The sequence below is a fragment of the Symphalangus syndactylus genome, chromosome 16 (assembly GCF_028878055.3).
Source record: "Symphalangus syndactylus isolate Jambi chromosome 16, NHGRI_mSymSyn1-v2.1_pri, whole genome shotgun sequence".
Lineage (NCBI taxonomy): Eukaryota > Metazoa > Chordata > Mammalia > Primates > Hylobatidae > Symphalangus > Symphalangus syndactylus.
This window is the reverse complement of record NC_072438.2, coordinates 14590909-14618196: the sequence shown is the minus strand read 5'-3', so window position 1 is coordinate 14618196 and position 27288 is coordinate 14590909. Positions and strand designations below refer to the sequence as shown.

The window sequence follows — 27288 nt, the reverse complement described above, 5'->3', positions numbered from 1 at the left end:
TCTCATGTGATGAGGGACAGACGCCAGCTCCCGGGTTCCTGCTTCGGGGCATCATCACTGATCCAACGCTTGTTCAGTACCACCTGAAGGGGCAGGGCACTGCCAAGCCAGCCTAGGCCACCCGCCTCGATTGGGACCAGGTGTCTGAAGTGGCCCTTGCTGGGGGAGAAAGGAAATGCACACTTATTGAGCGCTGACTGCTTCCACCGGCACCTAGCCTTCTCCTTTGCCATGCGATCCAGCCCCACTGGCATGAAAATGAGCATCTTCCTCATGTCTTGGAGGCCAGAGGGAGGGAGGCTGTGGCCAGACTGGTAGACGCCCACCTCACCCAGTGGAGCAGCCACTCCTCAGAGTGGCTCTAATGCCTGCAGCACACACACATACATATGCACACACACGCACACATGCACATATGCACACACGCAAACACACATGCACACACAAACAGGTACACAGAGATACACATGCACATGCACACACACATGCACACACATACAGGTACACAGAGATACACACACACGCACACATACAGGCACACAGATATACACATGCACACACATGCACACAGATACACATGCACACATGCACACACACATGCACACGCATACAGACACACATAGATATGCACACATGCACACACAGTTACGCAGAGATACGCACACATGCACACACATGCACACACACACGTGCACACAGACGCACACATGCGCACAGATGCCCCCACACCTGAAGCTGGGAGACAGGCAGACTGCAGAAGTCAGCTCCGTGTTGGCCTGGCTCCTGCTCCTAGCTGCAGTGACTTGGAGGACAAACAGAACCCCAGCAACAGACTCAGCCTGAATCCCCTCCATCTGCTCTTGGTAGAATCTTAACCAGCAGAGAGCTGGTTCTGGGTGGTTTTGGCCAGATGAGAAAAGCCACCTGTGTTCTGGGACCTGCCCAATGAGGGAGGGGAAATGGGGGCTTTGAAAGAAGGAGTCTCTTTTATTTTATTTGAAAAATGTTTTTGAAATAGGTAATACAGCCAAATGGTTCCAAATGTCACGACTACTAAAGGGTCTCTAGTTAAAATCTCCCTGTCTCCCTCCTGTTATCCTTCTCCACTTCCCAACCCACAGGTGTCCACCTGATCACATTTCCTGTGTTTCCTTCCAGCATGTCGCCATGTTTCTTCAAGCAGAGGTGAATACAGATTGTTTTTAAATTGAGATAAAATTCATGTCGCACCAAACTCACCCCTTTAGCCATTTTGAAGTGGCCTTCGCCTCTCCGCTTGTGAACGTAGGAGTGGGCACAGGAGAGCTCTCTGCATCGGCTCCGACACGTCCTTTTTCATCCTTCCCATCCACACAGGTGCCGGGGCTGCCTTGAGTGGTGAGCTCCCCCGGCGATCCCCCCAGGCCCTGCTGGTGGATGCATGGGTTATTTCTGGTCTCTGGTTGTGGTGGTGTCGTGGTGTTGTGGTGAAGGACTCTGGGCATCCCTCATTTCCCATGCACAGCACTTCGATGGAATAGCTTTTCTGAAGTGGAATCTCCAGGCCAAAGGGCACACGGGCTTGTGCCTACCTTGGTGGTTCTGCCCGTGCCCCACTGCCGGTGGATCATTCCTTCCCCCACGGGCAGTGCGTGTGCAGGTCTTGGAAAGTGGCTCGTTGGTGAACAAATTCTGTTCCTGCCCATCCTGCCTGCGCTCCTCCCCACAGTCCCCGGCAGCGGAGCTTGTCTGCTTGGAGGTCTTCGTCCACGTTGGCTGGCAGGTGAGGTGGTCTCCAGCCCAGTAACTCTTTAAGAATAGCTCCAGCTGGTGAGTGCGGAGTTACTGATGTGGAGTGATTTGGGCCAAATCCTGTGTGAGCCCGGGACAGAAGAGGGTCTGAGTTGGGCCTGAGTGATGTGACCTGTACCAGCGAGGCACGTCTGAGACTCAGGCGGGCCACTGCCCATGGGCCCCACTGATGGGACTTCTTACAGATTCCAGGGCCCATGTCCACGCCTGGGCGAGTACACAGATGGGGTGGGGGGTGAGGAAAGGCCTCTCCAGGAGTGGGTCTTGGCTTTTCTGAGTCAGCCTGCTGCTGATGAATTCACTCAGGAATGGTCATTCAGACACTCCCTGTGTGCCAGCCCTGGTGAGGCTCAGGAGCTGGAGGTGTCTGAGGCTGACACAGCTCCTCCCCTCCTGGGGTGCACAGGGTGGTCAGGGAAGGCTTCTAGGAGGTGGTGGCCTTGAGAATGGGCAGGAGGGAGGCAGTGCAGAAATGAGAAGGGGGAGAACACAGCAATCCAAGTATGCAAAGGCCTGGGGGGTGGGTGACAGAGTCAAGGCGGGAGCTTGTGGCCAAGGGGGTGTGTTTGGAGTGGAGTCCGCGGCAGTGAGAGTGGAGGGAACCAGGCTGCTGAGGGACAGGAGGAGCCTCAGCTTCCTGATGAGGCTGAAGGACAGTGAGCAGGGGTGCGGGCCTCCCTCCTGGGGACGCCTTGCCAGGGCAGCCCCTCAAATGTGAGCGACGAAATGAAGCTTCTGCAGGCCTGGGGTGGGGCTGCTGCAGTTCTGCATTTCCAGGAGCTCCCAGGAAGCTTCGTGGCCAGTCCCCACTGTGAGGAGGAGGCCCACGGCGGTGCAGCTTAGCCTGGGAGACCTCAGTGACACTGGGGGCTTTCAGGGGCCTTGGACACTGACCTTAAGTTCTCCCTTTTTCAATGGGGTGTTGATTTTGGAGTCTGCAATCAACACTAAGTTCTTGCAGTCTTTTAGTAGTAGTATTTGGTGCTTTATGTATATTGATTGACAACTGAATTGGGCCTGAGTCTGTCTGTCTTTTTGATTATTCTTGAGCCCCCGAAAGGCAACCGTGTGTAAGGCTGCTTCACAATCATTTCCCACTAGCTGTTTGGAAGGCTCAGTGTCGTAAATTGGAGGTGCTCAGAACGTTTCTTGCTTCTTGTCCTAAGAGGGGCACATTTGAGGAGGCGATGCTGAATGCTCCTGAAGAGCAAACCTGGTAAAGACGAAGCTTGGGGGAACTGGGCACTCGTGCAGGGCCAGGGTTCAGGCTGGCTCAGAAAACCTCAGTGTGCGTCTCTCTGAAGGGATTATTGCACGTCTCTCCGTAAGGAGCTTGTACCCGGGGCCATTGCTCTGCTGCTGAGTCAGGGCCCACTGCACAAAAGCAGAGGGAAGTGGCCCAGGGTCTCAGAGGAGGCACCGTGAACTTCCCTTGGATGGTGAATGGTGAACCTGACCCGCGGATTACGGAACAGCTGACCTCGTTCCTGGTGGCTGCTGGTTACATTTGGGGAAGGATTTGGTGGAGCAGTTTATGAAAATGGTCTTTTAGAAACTCCCAGGGCATGTTATTAGGTTGTTTGCAATTGAACAGATTTCATGATGTTTGGGGGTTCTCAAGCCATCGTTCGGCTCTAGTTTTTGGAAAGGAGCAACTCTTCCAATTGACAGGTGGAGAAACTGTGAACTCTGCGGCTTGGAAACGTACCAGTGGTCACTCAGGGAGGAGGGGCTGAGCCTCGGGCGTCTGTGTTCTGATTTCTGGTCGAAGTTTATGTGGATGGACACAAAGAGATGGGGAGACCCTCCCGCAATCTCCAAGTTAGCACCATTTCTCAGATCGGGAAACCGAGGCTCAGCGAGCCTGGCCACCCTGCATCACACCCTCTTTGTTTTATTTTAATCCATCTGAGAAGTGCCCACTCTGCCAGGGCCACCTGGTAAAGATAGCATTGACCTCCCGGTTCATGCTGTTCACAGGTGAAGACACTGACGACTTTGCTGCTGGCCCATCAGCCCTGGAGCTGAGACTTCCTCTGAGCCAGCCCCTGTTCCCCAGAGCAGCACAAAGTCCCGTTAATGCTATTGTGGGTCCCAGGCTGGTTAGCCTCGGCTCCCTCCCACTGCCAGAGCTTTGAGATGTAGCCCAGGCCCCTCATCTCCAGGCAAGTTGGACGGCTCAGTGCAGAGCAGAGGAACCTCCTACAAGCCCAGCACAGGGCTTGGCACTGAGTTGTGTGGTGCAGGTGGGGGCCGGCTGTGGTGATCGGGGGGTGGGGCTCCATGGCCGGCCTCGGGTCTCTCCAGGAACTGAGTGTGGACTTCAGGGTCCTTTTCCTTCTGGGGGAGGGTACCCTCAGTCCCTCTCAGGGAGGGAGTGGACCCTTCCCTGGAATAAAGCCAGAGGCAGTGGACACGGGGGCCAGGCTGTGGATGTGGATCTACCAGGACCAGGGTCTGTCCCTGCGGAGCCCTTTCTTTACCAGGCTGCTAGAGAGTGGATGAGTCGATGCTTGTCACAGGCTGAGCCGGCACAGATTTGGAACCCAGCACCCTGGCTCCCTGGTCCATTTGGTAACATGGCGTTGGGAGAATAGGAACAGATTCGTGCGCTGCCTTCCCCACGGCCAGGAGGACGGGAGGTGAGAGGATGAGACGCGGGGTGACACATGCATCCTGAGGAGCCTTCGAAGTAATGAGCGGCGGCAGCGGCCGACCTCTTGTGGACAGCAGTAGCTCTTCTTTCCTCGTCTGTTGCTTGGACATTCCTGGCCGTCTGGGAAAGATCCCTGTGGGCTGCGGGCTCAGGCAGCCTCTGGATGGGAGGAGACCCTTGGCAACGGCCAGGGCTGTGTGGCCCTGACTCACATTCCCAATTTTTCTCCCACCCAGATCAAAGAGCCCCAAGGCTAACACACCAGCCACTGAAAAAACTGTCCCGGGGATATTTCATTTCCAAGGCTGTTAGCTGAGGGCCCCAGAAGGGCATGTCATAAGTTTTGGTTCTTTGAAACCACTTTTAATAGAAGTTTCTTCTGAAAACACAGGCTTTCAGCGTGGCAGTGAAGAGCCCAAGCTTGACGTCGAATTGCTTGGGATCAAATTCTAGCTCTGCCGCTTGCTGAGTGTGTAGTTTTTGGCAAAATATTGACGCGCTCTCTGCTTTAGTGTCTTCAACTGTAAAACAGGGATAATAACATGCGGCTCCTGGGGGCATGGGGGCAGCACCTCTTTGGGCTCCCTGGGGCACGGCGGGGGTTGCTGTAACTGTGGGGCTTGTCGGTGGTGGGGCTGAAACCAGTGGTTATTAGCTATCGTTATTCTTAATGGCGACAGCTCCTATGGCTTATGGGTCATTTCACGTTTGCTATTGAATATTTATTCATCACCGTGGCATCATCATAGACTGGAAAACTGAGATGTGTTGAAGTTGAGGGTCTGCTAGTGCAGAGCCAAGCGTGGAACCCCGGTGGTCTGACCTCACTTCAGGGTTCTTTTCCTTGATGACTGCAGAGTCAGGGCATGGTGGTGCTGCCTTGCTGTCTGGCTCCTCCAGCACTGGCCCTTCCTGGGCGACCTCCTTGTTTCAGCCCTGGGCAAAGGCAACATCACAGGAACCCAAAGTCCCATTTGGCTTGGCCGGTTGAAGCCAGTAGAGTGATTCTGTCCCCAGGACAAAGTGGAAGGGGGTCCTCTTGATGGAAGGAGTGTGGTGGTGGTGGGGAGGGGGGCACTGGCCTCTGCCCAACTTCACTGCATAAATGATCCTTCCTTTGGGTAAAGTCACCTGTATTTCTTTCAGTGAGTGGTGTGGGTGCTTGTTATACGGCAGGTGCTGTGCCCCGCACTGGGGAGATAAACAAGGTCCCCACGCTTAACGGTTTATCCCTCAGCAGTGGAAGCAGACCCTGTGAGCTGTGTGGGGTTGCAGGGAGGTCCAGCGGGGTTGGAGGGGGGTGTATGGAGGGGGCATTGAGCCCAGTGTGGGGGGCCTTCCTGGGGGTGGTATGGGTCAGGCTGAGATCTGAAGGTTCAGCAGGAATTCACCGAGGAAATAGGGCTGGGGGATTTGAGGAAGAGCATCCCAGGATGAGGAATGCCTTGTGCAAAGGCCCCAGATGCTGGGGTTTAGAATGAGGGGGTGGGCTGGTGGGGACTCTCCCCTCGAGGGAGGGGGAGGTGGAAGCAGTCTTGCTGGGTGATTGGGTGACCGTCCACAGTGGCAGAACTGGAATGTACAGGCAGGAGTGACGGGGATGTGAAGCCAGCCTCACAGCAGGGCGCGCCCCAAACCCAGCAGTCTGCAGAAGGGCAGAGTACCCTCCAGAGCTGAGCTCCACCCCTCGAGGCCAGGGCAGAGCCTGGATCTCACTGCTCCAAGATCAGATTGGGGGGGCAGGGATTTCCTCCTGGATGGGGCCGGACCAAACATACTTTGAGGTCCCTTCCAGCTGCCACACTCTGGCTGCACAAAAATCCCCTCTGGGAACAGCGTGACTATATCAAATATGAATCAATGGGTTAAAATCCACACCCTGTCAGCTCCCCACTCCTTGGAGGGACCTGGCTCTGATGGCAGGCTGTGAGCTGACAAGAGAAAATCGCTTTGTTCCTGTGCATGGCATAGCCAGTCTGGCCTTGATTGACAACGCCTTGCTTTTTAAAATCATAGCTGCCTGTGAGATGCACACTGTCCCATCTAGGGCAACAGCCCCTCCTCGTGTCTTCCCTGCTCAAATCACCAGGGAAAGAAAGATAGTAGGTCAGCCTAGCTGCCATCTGTGGAAACGGCACCTTAGGACCGAGTGCAGGGAGCTCTGCTTCCATGGAGGAGCCCGACCGTTGGGGATGACCAGGGTGGTGACCCCAAATAACGAGGCTAACAGCTGCTCCAAAACCCAAGGCCGTTCCCATCTTACCTCCTGGGGGCTACCCTGGCCACGGGAGTGTTAGGAACAGCTAACAGGGACTGGCAGTGAGTGAAATGAAATTTGATGTACATGAAAACGCAGTGGCCGGTGCAGTAATTGGGAAAATCTTTTTCCCATCAGGGCTAGTGCATCCTTATTCCTCACCCCGCCAACCTTTTTTTGTTTACACGGTTGTTTCAAAAGACAGGTGCTCCTAAACACGTTTATTTTCGTTTTTATAAATAGTTGCATTTTCTGTACAGGCCTGAAATGCAAACAGCGTGGTCAGGTGGAGCCCTGTGTATGATGAATGAATGAATGAATGGTCTCAACAACAACAAAAATGGGTGTGTGCCACTGAGGACTCCTGGGCCCCCCAAGCATCTTGGCTGTGCCTCCCCAGGCACCACTCCAGGACAAGTAATGACAGACGGACCACAGGGACCTGCTCTGGTCTTGTGTGGCAGCCCCGGCAGTTGTTTCCAGCAGGCTCAGGGGATCCTCTGATGCACTGGTGGAGACAGAGCCCTGTCTCCAGAAGCCTTGCCAAATGAGCTCTGTTCTCACACAGGGACCACTGCCCTGGCACTCCCTTTGCCACAGTTTGGGATTGTCCAGGGCTGGGTTTGAATTATTTCCAACGAATGGCAGCTACTGTGTGGATTTCACTGGATTCAGATGTTCCCAGAGTCATTCTGCAGAGCACAAGAAAGTCCTCGGAGCAGAAATAAGCCCACGTCTAAGGGCTCTCATGCAGGGTGGCCCAGAGCCTCCCAGGGATACTGACTGAGAGAGGCCCCTGGGCAGCTGAAATTTAGAGACCCCAAATTCTGGCAGGGAGTGGTGTCGCTGTACCTCTCTTTGAGAACCTTGGAACCCACTGATTTCTGCCTTTTACTTTCTGTTAACACCACAGGTGATCTTGATCCTGACGAAGTACTACCACGCAGACATGGGGAAGGTTCTGGAAAGTTCTCTGTGGCGGTAAGTCAGCCCGATGGCAGGCCTTTCTCTTATGCACCTGCGTGCCATCTTCCCAGGCTCTCAGCTGAGGACCAAGATCCAAACGCCTCGCTGTGGCAGCCCCCGTGAGTCGGTGGCCTCGCAACTTTTCTTTGGCTAGAAAATGCACAAAGGAAAAGTTGAAAGTAGCTTAACAGTTTGGGCAGTGGGTATAAACTGCATTGCAGAATAGACAACTGTTCAGAAAGCATCTTGACTTTCTTCTCTTTTCTTTGTTTTTCTCCCCGCTTCCTTTCTTTCCTCCCGGGAGGAGGAGGGTTTGCATTGTGAATTCAGGTCAGTGCACAATTTCCCTTCACTTGTGCTCAGAACTTCACACGCAGCTCCTGGAGTCCACCAAAGGCTCTGATTATCCTCATTGTTTGGACGTTTTTCTTTCTTCCAGGCTTAGCCAAAGAGCTTGGTAAATAAATAAGCCACTGGCGACGGGGGATATCTCTTTATGTGTGAAATGTGAATTCAGCCCAGGAACATTAGATTGCCCCTTTGATGTTTTAAATGAGATGAGAAAGAAGGAGGATTTGAGAACTCATTTTGGTTATCATCCTCCTCAATATTTACATCCACTCACCCAGGAAGGGTACAGATGGTCTCCAGCCTCTGGGCTGTGGTTTCAAAGCTTTTCTCCTGCAAAAGATTCTCTTTCTTCCATGCACCGATTACCACCTCCACGTTCTCTGGGTGTGAAACCATTTTGGTTTCCAACATATGTTTCTCAAGTAATAATTAATTCGTTTTTCTATTTGAAATCCGTAAAAAGATGCCTCTACCTGCTGATCAGGACCTTGAGTTGGTTTATTTTCCATTTTTTGGTTTTGCTTTTAGCTAAGGGGTTTGGTGATTCGTTCTGTTGGTTCTTACTGAGGGATTTCTGCGATGCTCTGGGAAGTTGTTGAAACGTGTCTCGAGTTGGGTTCTTTCTTTGCTGTAGAAGGAATGACATCGCCTGGAGCCCACGGGCCTGGTCATCTGTGCTGCTAATGAGGCCAAGCTCCGGGGTTAAGACACTCACAGTCCCCCGACTGGTCCTCACTTGCTCCCCAGCAGAAACGCTTTTCCTAGAAGCTCTTCTCAGTGTGGATTCACTCCCCAGACCCACTGGTCTCCTCTAATTCCATCGTCACCACCAGAAAATGGGGGGTGAGCGATGGGTCCCATCCCTGTGTAGAGGACAGATGTTCCCTGCCACGGCCCTCCGTTGCTTTATGTGCTGGTGGGGTTGCTTTAAAAATGTCTCGTTCCTCCAGTGCTGGGCTCAGCAGTGTTCACTACTTCCAGACAAGAGCAGAAAAGTGTAAGCTCCGTGGGCCCTGTGAAATCTCATTGCTACTCTTTGAAAATTTATGTTCCAAGGCAGGTTTTGGGGGCAACACTCCTGGACGGGGCAGGCCCAGGGAGGGGACCCTCGCTGCTGGGCAGAGGGTCTCAGGGTGGGTTCCTCGGTGACAAAGCAGACGGAGATGGTCAAGTCTTCTCCTCCTTCCAGCAAAGGCCCTCAGTTACCAGATTTGCCCCAAGTCCAGCATGTCCGTCAAGCGCTGGGCTGCAGTCCTCCTTGGCATGGAGGGATCTGCCTGGGGCTACCCGCCTCAGAAGTTTCCAGAGTACCTGCTTCCCTCCCCTCACTGCAGCCTCTCAGCGTGGCTGGATGTGGAGGCAATGTGACTGTGTGAAGCATCGTCTGAACAGGGAACGATCTTTTCTTTCCCGGTGTGATCTGCACTTACACGACGGAGCTGCCGGCGTAGTTCACGTTTGCTGGAGTCCTTGTGCGGTGGGGGTGGGGTGGGACTGACTGTGTCTGGCCCCCTGGCATGGGGCCCAAAACCACTTACAGGCTCCAGACAGGATTCCTCAAAAGCAGGTGGCAGCAGAGAGGCCAAACCACCCACTCACAGCTGCTCCAAGGGTGGGGTGGTGGGGGCTTCCTTCTACTCCAGAGAGTCTCGGTCTCCATGTCTGTTCAATGGGGATAAGATGCCCCGAGAGGAGGTTGTGAGAACTGAATGAGGAAATGTGTGAAATGTCCCTAGAACAGTACATGATCTAAATTCAGTTTTTCTCCAAAGCAAATTGACAGATTTTAATTTTCCGTGTTTCCTTCTCATCACCATCTCTATACCCAGATGTTTCTTCGCCTTTATTAAAAATGCTTGCAGAGACGTTAGTCATCTCACCGAAGTTCACTCACATCCCTACCCATCGGAGCAATTACTTTCTTTGTTTATATTGTCTTTTCCGATGCTAACATATTTATATAGGTAGAGACACAGAATGCAGTTTTACATTCTTTTTATCATTTATAAAATATGTTTCTAGTTTTTCCATGTAGTGACAGGGTCTGCATCGTCATTTCTTTTATGGCTGGTACGAGCCCCTGGAGTTGGTTCGCTCTAATACTTAGCTGTCCACTTATTGATGCTGCCATAAAAAATTTAAGCAGGTAGTTTTCGTTTTCATTTTGTTCCCTGGGATGAATCAGTTACATGACTGAGCCAGGGAGTGTGAGTGGATTTACAGCTGGTGTGCGGTGGCATTCAATTCTTCCTTTGGACGAATGTGCATTCCCACCCGGGCAGTGCCCTGCGTCCTGCCGGCAACTTTTGTAATTCCTGCTCATTTGACAGGAGGAGCTGAGGGCAGGAAGGGGACGGCATCATTGCTTTAATTTGCTTTTTTGTTGTTGTTTGTTTCCTAGTGAGGAGGAGCAGTTTTCTGTGTTAATTACTACTCACATTTTCTCCTTTGCACATTACCTGCTCCTATCCTTACCCCCTGTTTTGGGACTCATGCAGGAGGTTGATGCTGAGAGTTGAGAGCTCGCCATCACTTTCTTCAAGATGCTGCTTCCTCCCACCCCCAACCTCTGTCTGCATTTGAGGCCCCTGTGGATGGAAGGCTGGCAGTGCCCTCATCTGGAGAGCACATATTAAATAGGGCTATTAAAGACACAATTAATGAATGTGCACTGAGTCTCCTAAGAATCCTTCTGTGTAATTGCAATAAATACACTTTTAATGACAGGTATGGTCTTTTCATTCTGGAAGTGGCTCGAAGCTGAATGTGTTTTTAATTGTCCTGCATTTGACGGGCCCCACGTCAGCGGCACCCCCTCCTGGCTTCCATGATGATCCAGTGCTCTGCCCTTTTCTTCTTGTGGTGGTGATGGGGGTCTTCTGCTCAATCCCAGTCCCCCTAGAATCGGTGCAAAAGGCTGGGAGTGAGGAGGGGAGCACCATTCTTCCCTGGAAAGCCCCTGGTTGGCATCAGGGTTTGAAGTGTGCAGGGCGTTCTCCTCCACATGGTCTTGCCCACACAAGCCACAGAAGCCACAGAGGGTTGAGCAAAGCCTGATGTGTAGACTGTGGGGTCTTAGCAGAGGTACAAAGAAGTCACTTAGAAAAGCCCTTAAAAAATGCTGCAGCTTGGGCCAGCCAGGGAAGGTGTGAGTTCAGGGTAGGTCCTCCCAGACGTTTTCCCTGGGAGAGGAGCATGGGAATGGCAGATCTAGTGCAGCACTTCAGGCTCCAGAGGCACTCGAGTCTCCTGGGATCTGCCTGCAAGGAGCGCATGGTCAGATTCCACTGGTCTGGAGGGTGGCCCAAGACTGCATTTCTAACAAGCTCCCGAGTGCTGCCCATGCTGCTGGTCTGGGGACCACACTTCAGGTAGCCAGAGGTTGGGCTGGTTAGGACTGAGGTTTAAAAGCCTTCCAGGGTACTTGAAATAACATCCAAGCCATACCCCCTCCAAAGACCCCACCCCCGGCTCCTGCCCCATCCCCAGTCTCAGCTCCTCTCACTCTACCTCTTACTGTTCAGTGTCTAGCGACAGTAGCCTCTTGGCTGACCCTGGACTACACCGAGCTCAGTCCCTGTAAGGGCTTGTGTATGCTACGGCCACTGCCTGGAGTGACTGTGGCACCCACCCCAGGTAACTGGATCCTGCCCCTCATTCAGTCTCCCCATAAACCTCTTTTCTTCAAAGAAGCTTCCCTCACTACTCAGTGCAAAGAGGCCCCCAGGCATTCTTTATAACCTTTCTCATTGAAATGTGGGAGTTCCTGTTTATGGTTTGCCCCCTCACCACCAGCACCACTAGAACATAGGCTGGTTGAGGATGTGAGGATGGAGACCTGCCAGGTTTATCTTATTGATCGCCAGATCCCTGGAACCAAACTCAGATCTGGCACAGGAGATACATGTTGGGCATTGGATGAATGGATTGACAGATGGACAGATGGGTGGAGCGATGGACTGACAGATGGACGGATGGACAGATGGATGAATGGATGGATGGATGGATGGACAGATGGAAGAATGGATTGATGGATGAGTGGATGAGTGGATGGATGGATGGATGGACAGACGGACAGATGTATGAATGCATTGATGGATGGATGAATGTATGGATGGATGGACGGATAGAAGAATGGATTGATAGATGGATGGAAGAATGGATGGATGGATGGATGGGCAGATGGATGGATGGATGTATGGAAGAATAGATGGATAGATTAATGGATGGACAGATGGATGGATGGATGAATGGAGAGATGGATTAATGGATAGAGAGATGGATAGATGAATGGATGGATGGATGAATGGACAGATGAATGGGTTGATAGATGGATAGATGAATTGATGGACAGATGGATAGATGGACAGATGGACAGATGGATGAATGGATTGGTGGATGTATGAATGGATGGATACATGGATAGATGAATGGATGGATAGATGGGTGGATGAATGGATGGATAGGTGGATGGACTGATAGATGGACAGATGGATGAATGGATTGACGGATGGATGAATAGATGGATATATGGATGGATGGGTGGGTGGATGGATGGATAGATGGATGGACAGATGGACAGATGGATGAATAGATTGATGGATGGACAGATAGATGAATGAATTGATGGATTGATAAATGCATGGATAGGCAGACAGATGGATGGATAAATAGATGGGTGGATGGACTGATGGACGGACAGATGGATGAGTGGATGGACGAAAGGATGGATGGTGGCGTGGTTTTTGGGAAACACTGCTGAGACCTAGAAGACCCTTTACATTTATAGGGTCATCTTAGGGGATTCTGTGGAAGCCAGGAAATCAGAGTTGGCTCTGATTCTGTCAGGAGGAGCAAGAGGGTTCTGCAAGCATTCTGAGCTGGAGAGAAAGCTTACCTTGGGCTGCCCCCTATGCCCTGCCTCCTGCTGTGATGCAGCCTCAGGGATCACCCTTGCTTCACACTGAGCACAGCTGTTGGGCAGAGTGGCTTTGAAACAGAGGGACAGTCCTATAGACCAGGGGACTCAGTGCCTGTGCCATCCCTGAACAAGGACCACACTAATGCTGGGCCAACCCTACCACTTCCTGGGTGCATTTAACCTCAAGCAGGACATCATCCAGGGGCAGTCTCAGGATAATTGAGGGTGGAGCTGGTCTCAGGTTTTCTCTAGAATGACTTGATTGAATCTTCTCCTTTTTGTTAGGGATACGAAGTGATTCTTTTTCTTTATCTTTGCTTTAATTAAGAAATCTTGAACATATCCTGAAAAGTACCGACCATGGTAGGACACATGCCCAGGTACCCAAGAAACAGAGCCAGATGAATGTTCGCTAAATAATCAATCATTCCCTTCTTCCCGGCCTCCCTTGTGGTCAGTTTGGGGTCGCATGGTTAGTGTAGGCCAGTGGATGGTGAGCAGGAATAATGTGGGTGCCATTGAAATTTAGGGCCTCAAGTTTTTACCACACCAGAGCCCAGTCCAGCTCAATGCCTGTAATCTAGCTGTCATCAATGTCAACTTTTTCCGTATATGTTTGGAATTGCTGTCTCTCAAAGGAATACACTATGATAGATTCTCTCCTCCATCCTCTCACACCCACCCTCACCACCCACCTGGAGGTAACCTCTACCCTGAAACCTGAAATTGGTGTGTGTCATCCCCCTTTTATATTAAAAACATAGAACACGATATACAAACCATAATGTATCTTGTCTGTCTGTATGTATATATGTATGTCTACCTGCAATCAATATGTTCTGCTGCTTAGCTTGTTTTGCAAAAAATGACATTACTTTGCCTTTTGAAGTTTGCTTTATGTGCCCAACTTTGTTTAAGTAATTTGCCCATGTAGCACATGTAATCTATTTGATTTATGTATTCCCCTGCTGTGGGAGTGCTAGGATTTCTATCCTGAGATTTTGCCACTCCAATCAGGGCTGCAGCGAGCACCTGTGAACACGTCTCCAGTCAGATGCTTGGATAGGGTGGAAGATGTGTGCACAACTTCCTTTTTCTCTACCTATTGCCAACTTATCTGTGAGGTGACTCACTGCTCCACACCTTGGAGTCATCAGACTTTCCATGTTTGCACTCAAGTGGGTATGAGATTACAGCTTAATCTTGTTATTTTGCATCTTCCTGATACCTGGTAAGATGGAACATATTTTTCTATGTTTATTGACTTTTTGGGTCTCCTCCTCTGTGACTCACCTGCTCATATCTCGTGCCTGTCTTTTTACATTGGGCTGCTTAACTTTTTCTTGACCCCTACCTCTCTACTCTAAAAAGCCCATGTCATTTCCAGGTCCCTTAATTTTAAGACGTGCCCTCCAAATGCGTCTTAAACTCCTGCCAGGTACCATTCATTCTTTCCCGACACCTTCTAAGAAGGTTTCCTCCTAAGAATGTTTTACCATGCCACATTTATGTCTCAAAGTGCAATTGTTAGAATAGCAATTCTGATGGATGGTGTATTAGTCAGCTATATGGCAATAACGAACCCAGTGGCATGCACTCAGCATTTATTCTCACACCCCTGTGTTGACTGTGGTTTGGTTGCTGTGGCCAAGGCTTGGCTGGGTGTTCAGGCTGTTGGCTGATGGGCTTGGGTCTGCTTCATATCTGTTTATACTGGGACCCGAGCTGACAGGAACAAGACTGAGGCCACCAGGACATGTTCTTCTCATGCAGAACACCAGAGCTCAGGAACCAAGCTCAACCACACAAGCACATTTTAAGACTTCTGCTCACATCACATTTGCCAGGGTTCCAATTGCCAAGCCATGGTCAGGTTCAACCTCAATGGGGCAGGGGAAGTACAGTTTGAGGAGGTTGGTGGGGTGGAAGGAAGGGAATGCTTCCTGAATGGTAATTTCAGGTATTTCAAGTAATAGCTGATTCCAGAAAATACATATTGTGTGGTCATATTTGATAAATATATTTTAGGGAAAAAAGTTTCAGATTTCTTTGCAGTAGGATTTATCAGCATCTCTGATACACTAATACACATTATACTTCTCCAGGAGAAGGTTATACAACATTTTTTAATCTCATTTAATTCCATAATCTTTAATTTTTCTTTAAATTTTATTATTATTTATATATATATAAATTTGTGAGGTACAAGTATAATTTTGTTACATGTGTAGATTGCATATTGGTGAAGTCAGGGCTTTTAGAGTATTCATCACCCAGATAATGTACACTGTTCACACGAAGTAATTTTGGATACTCCACCCCCCCATACCCCCTCACAATTCCAAGTCTCCACTGTCTGTCATTCTCTCTGCCTCCATGCGTATATATATATTTTAGTATCCATTTTTGAGTGAGAACATGTGGTATTTGTTGGCTGTAAATATGTGGCTTTATTTCTGGGTTCTACATTCTTTTCCATTGTCTTTCTGTGTCTGCCTCGTTTCGCTTAAGATAACAACCTCCAGTTCTATTTATGTTGCTGCAGAAGACATGATCTCATTCATGTTCATGGCTGAGTAGTGTTTCATTGTGTATATATGCCACATTTTCCTTATCCAGTCATCCATTGATAGACATTTGAGTTGATTCCACTTCTTTTCTATTGTGAATAGTGCTGCGATAAACGTATGAGTGCAGGTATCTTTTTGATATCCTAATTTCTTTTCCCTTTTCCTCTGGGTAGATACCTAGTAGTGGGATTGCTGGATCTAATGGTCATTCTATTTTTAGGTATCTGAGCAATCTCTGAACTGTTTTCCATAGAGGCTATACTAACTTATGTTTCCATGAACAGTGTACAAGAGTTGCACTGTTCCACATCCTCACCAACATCTGTTATTTTTTGTCTTTTTATTAATACCCTTCTGACTGGTGTAAGATGGTATCTTATTGTGGATCTAATTTGCATTTCTCTGATGATTGGTGATGTTGAGCATTTTTTCATCTGCCTGTTGACCATGTGTATGTCCTCTTTTGAAAAATGTCTATTTGTGTCCTTTGCCCACTTTTAAATATGATTATTTGTTTTTTTGTTGTTGTTGAGTTGTTTGAGTTCCTTATAAAGTCTGGATATGGATATTAATCCCCTGTTGGATGAATAGTTTGCAAATATTTTCTCCCATTCTCTAGGTTGTCTGTCGATGCTGTTGGTTATTTCTTTTGCTATGTGGAAGCTTTTTAGTTTAATTAAGGCCTGTTTGCCTATTTTTGTTTTAGTTGCCTGTGCTTTTCTGGTCTGAGTCATAAATTCTTTGCCTAGACAAATATTCAGGAGAGCTTTCCCTAGGTTTTCTTCTAGCATTTTTATAGTTTTGGGCCTTACATTAAAGTCTTTAATCCATCTTGAGTTGATTTTTTGTATGGTGAGAGATAGGGGTCCATTTTCATTCTTCTGCATAGGACAATTAAATTTTCCCAGCACCAATCATTGAAGAGTGTGTGTTTTTCCTAATTATGTTTTTGTCAGCTTTGGCAAAAATGAGTTGGCTGTAAATATATGGCTTTATTTCTGGGTTCTCCATTCTGTTCCATTGGTTTATGTGTCTGTTTTTATAACAGTACCATGCTGTTTCAGTTACTGTTGCCTTGTAATATAATTTGAAGTTAGGTAACATGGTGCCTCTAGCTTTGTTCTTTTTGCTTAGGATTTCTTTTGCTATGTGGGCTCTAATTCTGTGAAAAATGATGTTGGTATTTTGGTAGGAATTGCGTTGAACCTGTAGATTGCTTTGGAATGTATGGTCATTTTAACAGTATTAATTCTTCTAATCCATGAGTATGAAATGTTGTTTCATTTGTGTCATCTACAATTTCTAAAGAGGTGTTTTGTGGTTTCCCTTCTAGAGATCTTTCACTTCCTTGGTTAAATTTATTTGTAGGTATTTTTCTGGTAGCTATTTTAAATGGGATTGCCTTCTTGATTTCATTCTTAGCTAGATCATTATTGGTATAAAGAAACACTGCTGATTTTTGTGGCATTGATTTTGTATCCTGCAACCTTACTAAATTCATTTATCAAATCTGTTTTTTCATGGAGTCTTTAGTTTTTCCAGCTATAAGATCATGTCATCAGTAAACAGGGATAATTTTACTTCCTCTTTTCCAATTTGGATGCCTTTCATTTCTTTCTCTTGGCTGACTGCTGTGGCCAAGACTTCCAGTATCATGTTGAATACGAGTGGTGAAAGTGAGCATCTTGGTCTCGCTCCAGTTCTTAAAGGAAATACTTCCAACTTTTCTCCATTCAGTATAATGTTGGCTGTGGGTTTGTTGTATATGGCCTTTATTATTTTGGAGCATTTTCCTTCTATGCCTAGTTTGTATGTGATGTATCACATTTATTGATTTGAATATGTTAAACCACCATTGCATCGTTGGTATAAAATCCACTTGATTGTGGTGTATTATCTTTGTGGCGTGTTGTTGGATTCAGTTTGCTAGCATCGTGTTGAGGATTTTTGGATCATTATTCTTATTGACCTGTAGTTTTTTTTTTGTTGTGTCCTTTTCTGGTTTTGATATCAGGGCAATGCTGGCTTCACAGAATGAGTTTGGAAGTATTCCCTCCTCTTCAGTTATTTTTGAGCAGTTTGAGTAGGATTGGTATCAGTTCTTCTTTAAATGTTTGGTAGAATTCAGTGGTGAAACCATTGGATCCTAGGCTTTTTTTTTTTTTTTTTTTTTTTTTTTTTTGATAGGAGACTTTATGACAGCTTTGATTTTGTTACTAATTGTTGATTTATTGAGGTTTTCTGTTTTCTCATGGTTCAATCTTGGTGAGTTGTATGTGTCCAGGAATTTATCCATTTCTTCCAGGTTTTTCAATTTGTTGGCATATAGTTGTTTATACTTGTCCTAGTAACTCTTTGTATTTCTGTGGTCTCAGTTGTTATGTCTCTTTTTCATTTCTGATTTTATTTATTTTGAGTTTTCTCTCTTCTTTTCTTAGTCAGTCTAGTGTGTTGATTTTGTTTATCTTTTCAAAAGACCAACTTTTCATTTCGTTGATTTTCTGTATAGTTTTTTAGTCTCAATTCCATTTATTTCTGCTCCGATAATTATTATTTATTTCTATTAATTTTGGATTTGGTTTGTTTTTTTCTAGTTCCTTGATTTTTTAAAGTAGATGTTTATTGCTATAAACTTTCCTCTTAGTATTTCCTTGCTGCATCCCATAGATTTGGGTGTGTTGTATTTCCATTTTAGTTTGTTTCAAGAAATTTTATAATTTCTTTCTCAATTTCTTTATTGATCCATTGGCCGTTCAGGAGCATGTTGTTTAATTTCCATGTGTTTGTGGAGTTTCTGATGTTCTTCTTGTAATTGATTTCTAGTTTTATTTATTTGTGGTCAGAAAAGATACTTGATATGATTTCTACTTTTAAAAATTTGTTCAGACCTGTTTTGTGGCCTAAGATATGGCCTATTCTGGAGAATGTTCTATGTGCTGATGAATTCTAAAGCATTTGGGTGAAATGTTCCATAAATGCCAGTTAGGCCTATTAGGTCTAGTGTGTAGTTTAACGCTGATGTTCCTTTGTTGATTTTCTGTCTGGGTGATATGTCCATAACTGTTCATAACTGAGAGGAGTGTTAAAGTCCCCTACTGTTACTGTATTTCAGTCTATCTCTTTCTTTAGATTTATTAATGTTTGCTTTATATACTTGGGAGATTCGTGTTGAGGGCATAGGTATTTAGAATTTTTATATCCTCATGCTGCATTGACCCCTTTATCATTATATAGTGACCTGCTTTGTCTCTTTTTACAGCCTTTGATTTGCAGCCTATTTTATTGGATATAAATAGAGCTACTCCTGCTCTTTTTTGGTTTCAAGTTGCATGGAATAACTTTTTCCAGCCCATCACTTTCAGTCTATGTGTCATTATAGGTGAAGTGGGTTTCTTGTAGGCATGATATAGTTGAGATTTGTTTCTTTATTCATTCAGCCACTCTATACCTTTTCATTGGAAAATCAAGGTCGCTTACATTCAGTACTATTATTCATAAGTAAGGACTTACTATTGCCATTTTGTTGCTTGTTTTCTGTTTATTTTGTATATCCCCTCTTCCTTTATTACTATTTTTCTTTGTGGTTAAGTGCTTTTTCTCTAGGAGTATGTTTAAATTCATTGATATTTATTTTTATTAAATCTATTATAGGTTTTTGCATTATGGTTTTCATGAGGCTTATAAAATCGTATGGCATATTATTTTAAAGTGATGATAATTTAGATCACAAAGAAAAGAATAGAAACAAAAAAATTATATCCTTTATCCTCATCTCCCCCATATTTTTACTTTTAGTTGTTTCAGTTTACATATTTCTATATTACCTATTTCTTAGCAAGTTGTTGTTGTAGCTATTACTGTTTTTAATAGATTTATCTTCTAGGCTTCAGACTAGAATTATGAGTGGATTGTGTATCACAGTTATGGTATTAGAGTATTCTAGGTTTGTCCATGTCCCTAATTTACCAGTGGATTCTAAACCTTCAGGGTGTTTTTTTATTTTTTATGTATTTTTTGCATGCTACTGTTTTTATTTTTTTTTTCCTTTCAGATCGAAAAACTCCCTCTAACCTTTCTTCTAAGACAGATGTGGTGGTGGTGAATTCCCTCAGGTTTTGTTTGTCTAGAAAAGACGATATCTGTCTTTCATATTTGAAGGATAACTTTGCTGGCTACAGTATTCTTGGATGATGATTTTTTTTTCTTTTAGCACTTTGAAAATGTCTTTCCACTCCCTCCTGGCCTGTATAATTTCATTTGAGAAGTCTGTTGCCAGATGAATTGAAGCTCCTGTATGGGTTATTTGCTTCTTTTCTCTTGCTGCTTTTTAAATCCTCTCTTTGTCCTTGACCTTTGAGAGTTTGATTATTATACGCCTTGGGGGTAGTCTTATTTGGGTTGAATCTGTTTGGTGTTCTATGACCTGCCTGTACCTGGATATTTATATCTTTTTCAAGTTTTAGAAAGTTTTCTGTTATTATTTCTTTGAAGAAGATTCCTACCTCTTGCTCTTCCTCTACTTTCTCCTGAACACTGATAATTCTTACATTTGCTCTTTGAGGTAATTTTCTATATTTTGCAGGTGATCTTTGTTCCTTTTTACTCTTTTTTCTTTTTTCTCCTCTGACTATATTTTCAAATAGGCTGTCTTTAAGCTCACTGATTCTTTCCTCTGCTTGATCCATTCTGCTGTTGAGAGCCTCTAGTGAAATTTTCAGTTCCACAGCTGTTTAACTCAGTTCCAAGATTTTTCTTTGTTAAATTACTGTGATAAATTTCTGAATTGCTTTTCTGTGTTATCTTGAAGTTTTCTTAAAGATGCAGTTTTTAATTCTTGGTCAAGGAGCTCACATATCACCATCTCATTAGAGTCAGTTACTGGTTTCTTACTTTGTCCATTTTGGGAGATCATGGTTCCCTGTTTGCTATTGTTTCTTGTGGATGTATGTCGGTGTCTCTGCATTAAAGCATTCATTATTTATTATAGTCTTCTCTGTCTGACTTGTTTTGGTTAAAGATTCTTTACTGCTAGGCCACTGCCTCCTTTTGGACTCTAAGTGGTGCCTTAAGCCCAGGTTCTCCTTGGCTGTAGTAAAGGACTGTAGTGCTGCCCTTCCCAAATTGGGGAGGTATCAAAGGGGATTTCTGGGTAGTGTGGGGATAGTAGCTAGGGGTTCATGGCCAGGGGACCTGTGGAATAAATCTCCAACAGCATGGTGCTGCTGAACAGACACTCTGATTTGGAGTCTCCTTTGGCCAAATTACAGAGGAGAGTTTTCAGGGCTGGGCTTGGCAGTCCTTCCTCCCTTCTTTGTCTCTGATGTCCTCAGGGATATTTCTCCCTTCAGCACTTGAGATGTTTTCTGTGGATCACAGCAGGAACAGTCTCCCGCCAGAGAACCCAAGATGATGGGGAAGCTGGTTGTCCACCTCAATCCCACTTTTTCCAGGGCAGAAACGTGAGTTTGTGATAAGTTTTCTGCAGGCTCGATGCCAGGCAGGATGGGGAGAGAGGCATCAAGGACGTGAAAGTCCAATTTTCTTACCATCTGCTCTGAGTCTTTTCACTTCTCTGTGGCTCTGGGAACAGTCTCATCTTCATATTTGCATTCTGAAATATTGCTGGTGATCATCTCAGTGTTGTATATTTGTTTCTGGTTTTCTGTGGGTGGCAGTGAAGCCAGGTTGCTTCTATGCTACCATTTTGGAACCGGAAGTCTCCTTGTTTTTTCTGTCTTTTAATGTATAGAATTTTAACACATGTTGTGAATGCAGTCTGAGGAATTTGAACAGTGAACCCAACAGCAATGCAGCATCCTCTGACACTCACTGATATAAAGAAGCATCAAAGTCCTTCTCTGCAGAGGCCAATGATGGCCCTGGGGGACATCCCCATGGTGTGACCATGCTGAAATTGACAAAGCCTTCTGCAGAGTGTCTTACCAGCCTATGGGCTGTCCTGGGTATCACAGCATTCCTCTCTGTGCCCCCATAATGTTGGAGCAAACAAAGAGCTGTCATGCTGATTAGGCTGTTCCTGGTAGATAATGCTGAGAGTTCATAGCCAGTTTTCAGATGGGAAAGTTTAAGAGATTATATGCTTTGCCCTTTGGTCATCCAGAAAGAGGGGGACTTCAGAGAGAAACAGTCTTACACTGTAAGGGGAACTCTACCCTTAAGCTGATGACAAGCACGGAAAGTCCTCTGTGCACACGCATAGGCCTTCGTTTCATTTCTGGCTCCATATTTCCCTTCTTGGTGACCTCTCTGGGTCTCCTCTGTAAAATGAGTCTAAACATTCAGACCTCATTGTAGACCTCATGGGCTCTTATGAAGACGACAGCAGATAATGTGTGTAAAACGCTGGGCACTTAGTAGATGTCAGAGGTCTGTTTCCTTCCTTCTCCCATTACCTTAAAATGTCCCATTGGCTTTTCACCAGCTGCATTTTTGCTCCCAGGCCAGTCTCCCTCAGTGTTTGCTTTAACATCACCATGGAGATCTGAGTTTGATTTAAACAAGAATCACAGCAGATAGGGATTGAGAGAGAGGCCCTGACTGTAAAGCTTTCGGGGTTGCAGTCTATTCAATAAATAATTCACTGTGAATCAATGGTTTGATGAGGTTAGGCTCTGAGGCCTTGAGGGGCCTTTAAAATGTTCTGGGACAAGATCTGAGGTGACTGAGAAATCATGAGAATTTGAGGAAACTTCTCAGCATTCCTAGCCCCTGGCCCCAGCAGCCTCTTCTCTCCATCCTTTTTTTTTTTGAGATGGAGTCTCACTCTGTCGCCAGGCCGGAGTGCAGTGGTGTGATCTCGACTCACTGCAACCTCCACCTCCTGGGTTCAAGCGATTCTCCTGCCTCGGCCTCCCGAGTAGCTGGGACTACAGGCGTGCATCACCACGCCCAGCTAATTTTTGTATTTTTAGTAGAGACAGGGTTTCACCATGTTGGCCAGGATGGTCTCCGTCTCTTGACCTCGTGATCCGCCCACCTTGGCCTCCCAAAGTGCTGGGATTATAGGCATGAGCCACCGCGCCCGGCCTCTTCTCTCCATCTTGACTTTAATACCTGCCCTCCCTTGGGTCCTGGCTCCAAGGACCCCTCTGTCACTGCTTCTAGCTTCTCTGCCTACTAACTTTCCTTCTTTTTCTCTTTCCTCTCTTCCCTTCTGCCTTCTTCCTTCCCTCGTTCCCTCTTTCCCATGTATCCATCCACCTATCTGATCAACCATCAATGTTTTCTTCCTTCCTTCCATTCCTCTATCTTCTCTCCTCCTTTCTATCCACCCTTCCCACCTTTGCTCTTCTCTCCCTCCTTCTCATTCTTCCATCCATTCGCTATCCATCCACCCATCCATTTCTTCATTCACTCATCCATCATCTTAACCATCCACCCATCATCCACCCCTCCATCCACCTACCTGCCTTTCCTCCCTCCATCCATTTAGGCTCCGGGGTGGAGTGAGCTATGATAACTGATATCTAAGACTCAGAGTTTAGTAGGGGTACAGACAAGGAACCAATCCACGACAGTGGCATGTATTCTACCGTATGGCGGGGCTGAAAGAACCAGGGAAGTCTTAGACACCCCTACTCCATTGGAGCAGAGGAAATGGTAGTCAGGGAAGACTTACTGGAAGAAGATTCACCCCTGGTCCCCAGACACTACAGCCTCCCTTCTCTTAAAGCTGCCCTCCCTACATAGTGCTTTCAACACTGCTAACAGCCACGATGCCTCTTTGTGTCTGCTGCCAGCCCAGCGTACCCCCACCATCCCTAGCACATATGCTGCCAAGGTCTATCAAGTCTGTGCAGCAGATGCCAGCCATCCTTCTGTAATCCTAGGCTGTGTGACAGAAGTGCAGCTGCTGGCCCAGGAGGTGGTAGGGACACTCTGCCCCTCTGTACTCTGGATGGGCCTGGGTCCCAGTTTCTGCTGCAAGAGCTGCCCCTGGCATTGTGTGCCACCAGCGTGTCGCTCACCTTTCCTTCCCTGCATCCTGCTCACTCGGCCTTGCTCCTGCAGGCCGATGGCCACCCCCTGGTGCTAGTTCTCAGGGAAAAAGCAAACTGGGGCAGAAAGGGGTCTCAGCTTCTTCTGAGTGAGGCTGGCAGCTTCTTTCCCAGCCAGAGCGTTTGTTCTGAATTTAGCTTTCTGACAGTGTGCAGGGGGGGTCTGGCTTCTCTCCCTGGCAGAGTCACAGCCCTGCCCATCCAGACAACCCCGTGCATTCTGAGCTCACAGCCGGCTTCCTAGCCTATAGGATCATCTCAGATGCTTTTTTCAGAAGTGGGGGACAGATGCTCAGTGGGGAGGGGGAGCCTGAAATGTCGAGTGATGATTCAATTCTGCACCTGTGCTTAGCCGAGAATCGTCTCGCAGGGTTGGTCCTCCCAGCTCTTGAGGATTCTCCCTCCAGAGTTCTTCCATCAGCCCCTCCCCACCCCTGGGGTGGGGGCCCTTCCTGCAGGTCTTGCTCCTCCTGCTGGGCCTCCCCAAGCACGCTTGCTGCTTCACCTGTCCCCCTGGGCTCAGCTGTCTTTTCCCCATGGGAGCCCTTTTGGATCCCTCCTCCCATCTGGGCTGGGTCTTGCCCCACCCCTGGGCTCTCCCAGGGCTTCTGCCACAGTCCCCATCCTGTCCCTGCCATGACAGGCACCTCCATGTCTCTAGGGTCTGGGTTTTTGTGTTCTCTGCACCTGGCAGAAGCTCCGGGAACCGCCATGAGCCCGGGGGATTTCAGAGTGGAATCCACATCCACGAGGCATTGTGCGTGAATTTCCGTGATAACCGCCTCCCATTTCCTCAAACCAAGGCACTGGGTAGTGCTATTAACCCTTCTTAAAGAGATTCTTAATATGGGCAGTGCCAAATTCCCCTCCAGAAAAATTCTCCCTCAAAAAGTACCACATCTTTAAATATTGTATAATTTGTGATTATCATAAATACGGCGTAAAAACAATCCCCTGTGTTAACCCCACTTCATGAGATTCGAAATATTCATATTTGAGATGAATATTCTCACTAGTCTTAAGATGCAAATATATACATGATTTATAAATTTTGAATTCCAATTGAATTATGTATTAAACATGTTCTTATGATCCTCCATATTTTCACAAGCACTTTTTTTTTTTTTTTTTTTTGAGACAGAGTCTTATTCTGTCACCCAGGCTGGAGTGCAGTGGTGTGATCTTGGCTCACTGCAACCTCCGCCTCCTGGGTTCAAGTGATTCCCCTGCCTCAGCCTCCCAAGTAGCTGGAACTACATGCGCCTGCCACCATGCCTGGCTAATTTTTGTATTTTTAGTAGAGATGGGGTTTCACCATGATGGCAAGGCTGGTCTCAAACTCCTGGCCTCAGATAATCTGCCTGCCTCGGCCTCCCAAAGTGCTGGGATTACAGGCGTGAGCCACGGCACCTAACCCACAACTGCTATTTTTTAATGGCTGTATAATATAGTCTTATCTGAAGGAGGTATTATTTATCTAACCAAGTCCTCATTTTTAGACCTCTGAGTCATTTCTGATTTTCACTAATGCCGAGATGTACAGGGACTGTGGTGGGTGTCCTTGTACATACCCTGCCCCACGTCTCTATGTTCTTAGGGTAAGTTCTTCTGTGTGCCCTTTTCCTCCTGCCTGTCAGATTGCAGGGTGCTGGGATTCTGGCGTGGTTTGGGGTGTGTGGAGGGCCTGTCTCTGAGGCTGTTGCTGATGTTACTGGAGGATGTACAGACTAAAGAGCCATTTAGGGAAGAGGTAGTAAGATATATGTGAGAACGGCCTCCCTTCCTGGTGTGAATGTATCTCCAGCTAAAGGAAAGCTTGACAAGGCGAGACAAGGATATGCTTGCTATTCTGTGAATCCCATTAATGGATGCAGGCATTGCTTTAGGCGTCAACGATTCAGACTGCACAGAACACTGGAGCCAGCCAACCAGGATCCTGCCAACCAGCAGGAGAACAGAGGACCCAGGGTGGTAGCCCACAGTTGCACACAGTAAGACCTGGCTGCACTCAGGTGGCATGGAGCCCCGTCCTACCCCTGGGCATGCTGGGATAGGTTCCCCTAGGAGGGACTTTGGAAATAGCTTCTGAGGGATGAATAGAAGTTTTCCAGATAGGGAAGGGCAAGTGGAACAGAGGAAGGCAGTCTAGGCAGCGGGAGCAGCGGGGCAATGGCTTGGAGGCTGGGAGCTGTCGGGGTTTTGGGGCACGCCTGGTAAGTGCATAGGCTGGTGGCCAGGATGTCCTGTTTTCCGTGGCTGCCATAAAAATGACCACAGACTTAGGACTTGAAGCAACACAGTGTGTCATCTTACAGCTCTGGAGGCCACAAGTCCAACCAGGTCTTACCGGGCTCCAGTCAAGATGTGGACCGGGTCGTTTCTCTCCAGGGCTCTAGGAAAGAATCCATTCTCTTGCCTCTTCCAGCTTCTAGGGTTGGAATGCAGAGGCTGCCTGCCGTCCGTGGCTCAGGCCTTCCCTCCCACGCCAGCAGCGTCACCTCCCTCTGACCCTTTTTTTTGTTGTCCCACGTTGTTCTCTGACCACAGCCAGAAAAGGTTCTCTCTCTTAAGGACCCCTGGGGTGACACTGGGCCTGTCTGGATAATCTAGGATAATCTTCCCATTTCTAGGTCCTTAGTCAGACCTACAAAGTCCCTTTGGCCAGGTAGGGTAATATGCTCGTGCTGTGAGCATTAGGATGTGGATCTGTTTTGGGGACTTTTATTTTGTTGAGCACACAGGCATGAAGGCATCTAGAACGATGGTCAGAAGTTATCAGTTGAAGGCCTGGCTGGGGCATCAAGATTGAACACAAGATGTGAAGAATCGTTTCTCGATAACCTAATTTTGTAAACATTCTGGAGCATGCCCTCTGTGCTAGGCACGTTGCCAGGTCTTAGGATTGACCAACCTTGACAAAGAGGAAGGGATGCATAGGGGCCCAACATCCAGTGTTGAAGGCCCTGCAGAAGAGGGCAATTGGGCATTTCAGAGGAGATGATGTCTGAACTGGGCTTTGAAGGATGGATAGGAGTTTTCAGGCAGACAAGGGAAACATGATGTGCAGAAACACAGAGGCATGTAGCAGCCTGGTGTGGAGGGACCCTAAGGAGTTTAGAGCAGCTAAAGCATGAGGTGGAAGGAGGATGGCAGGGTAGTGCACTAGTGATGTAGCCAGGGTTGGATTAAGGAGGCCTCATGTGCCGGCCGGAGGGGCCTGGACTCTATTCTGTAGGTGATGGGGAGTTAGGCCTGGGATTTCAGTAAGTTAGGCTTGTGGACTAAAGCAAACATTTGGCTGCAGCGTTTGTAGGGGACAGGAAGGAGGAAATTGCACGGGTTTAGGGAGGCACTTTTTCAGCCAGTGGGCAAAGGAGGCATGCTATTCAATAGGGTGCCTGTCCCACAGAGCTCCCCCTCCTCACCCTCCAGGACACAGTTGAGTGCAAAGTCCTAGCATGTGTGTTCCTGGAGAGGCTGAGTCTGGGGCAGGACGCAATACTTTGCTTTCCCCCACTCCCACTGATATCCTGTGTGCAGTGCACACTCATGCACACTCACACAAACACGCACGCTTCCTCCTCCTTACTGACACAGTCACACACACCCACATGTGCACGTGCACACACACACACATGCAGACACACGCTCACTTGTGCACAGACACAGACACACATATGGATACATTCACACACAAGCACACATGCATGCATGCACACACACTTGTATGCACACCCAGACACACGCATGCATGCACA

General features: G+C 47.4%; 1 protein-coding gene across 2 annotated transcripts in view; it reads left to right on the top strand.

Moving 5' to 3' along the window:
- SORCS2 (sortilin related VPS10 domain containing receptor 2) overlaps positions 1-27288 on the top strand; it is a 537438-nt gene that overhangs the window by 189885 nt on the left and 320265 nt on the right. For both annotated transcript variants that reach the window (XM_055246055.1, XM_063619723.1), the window contains exon 2: positions 7618-7685. In XM_055246055.1, coding sequence (XP_055102030.1) covers positions 7618-7685 — 68 coding nt within the window. The remainder of the gene's footprint in view (positions 1-7617; positions 7686-27288) is intronic.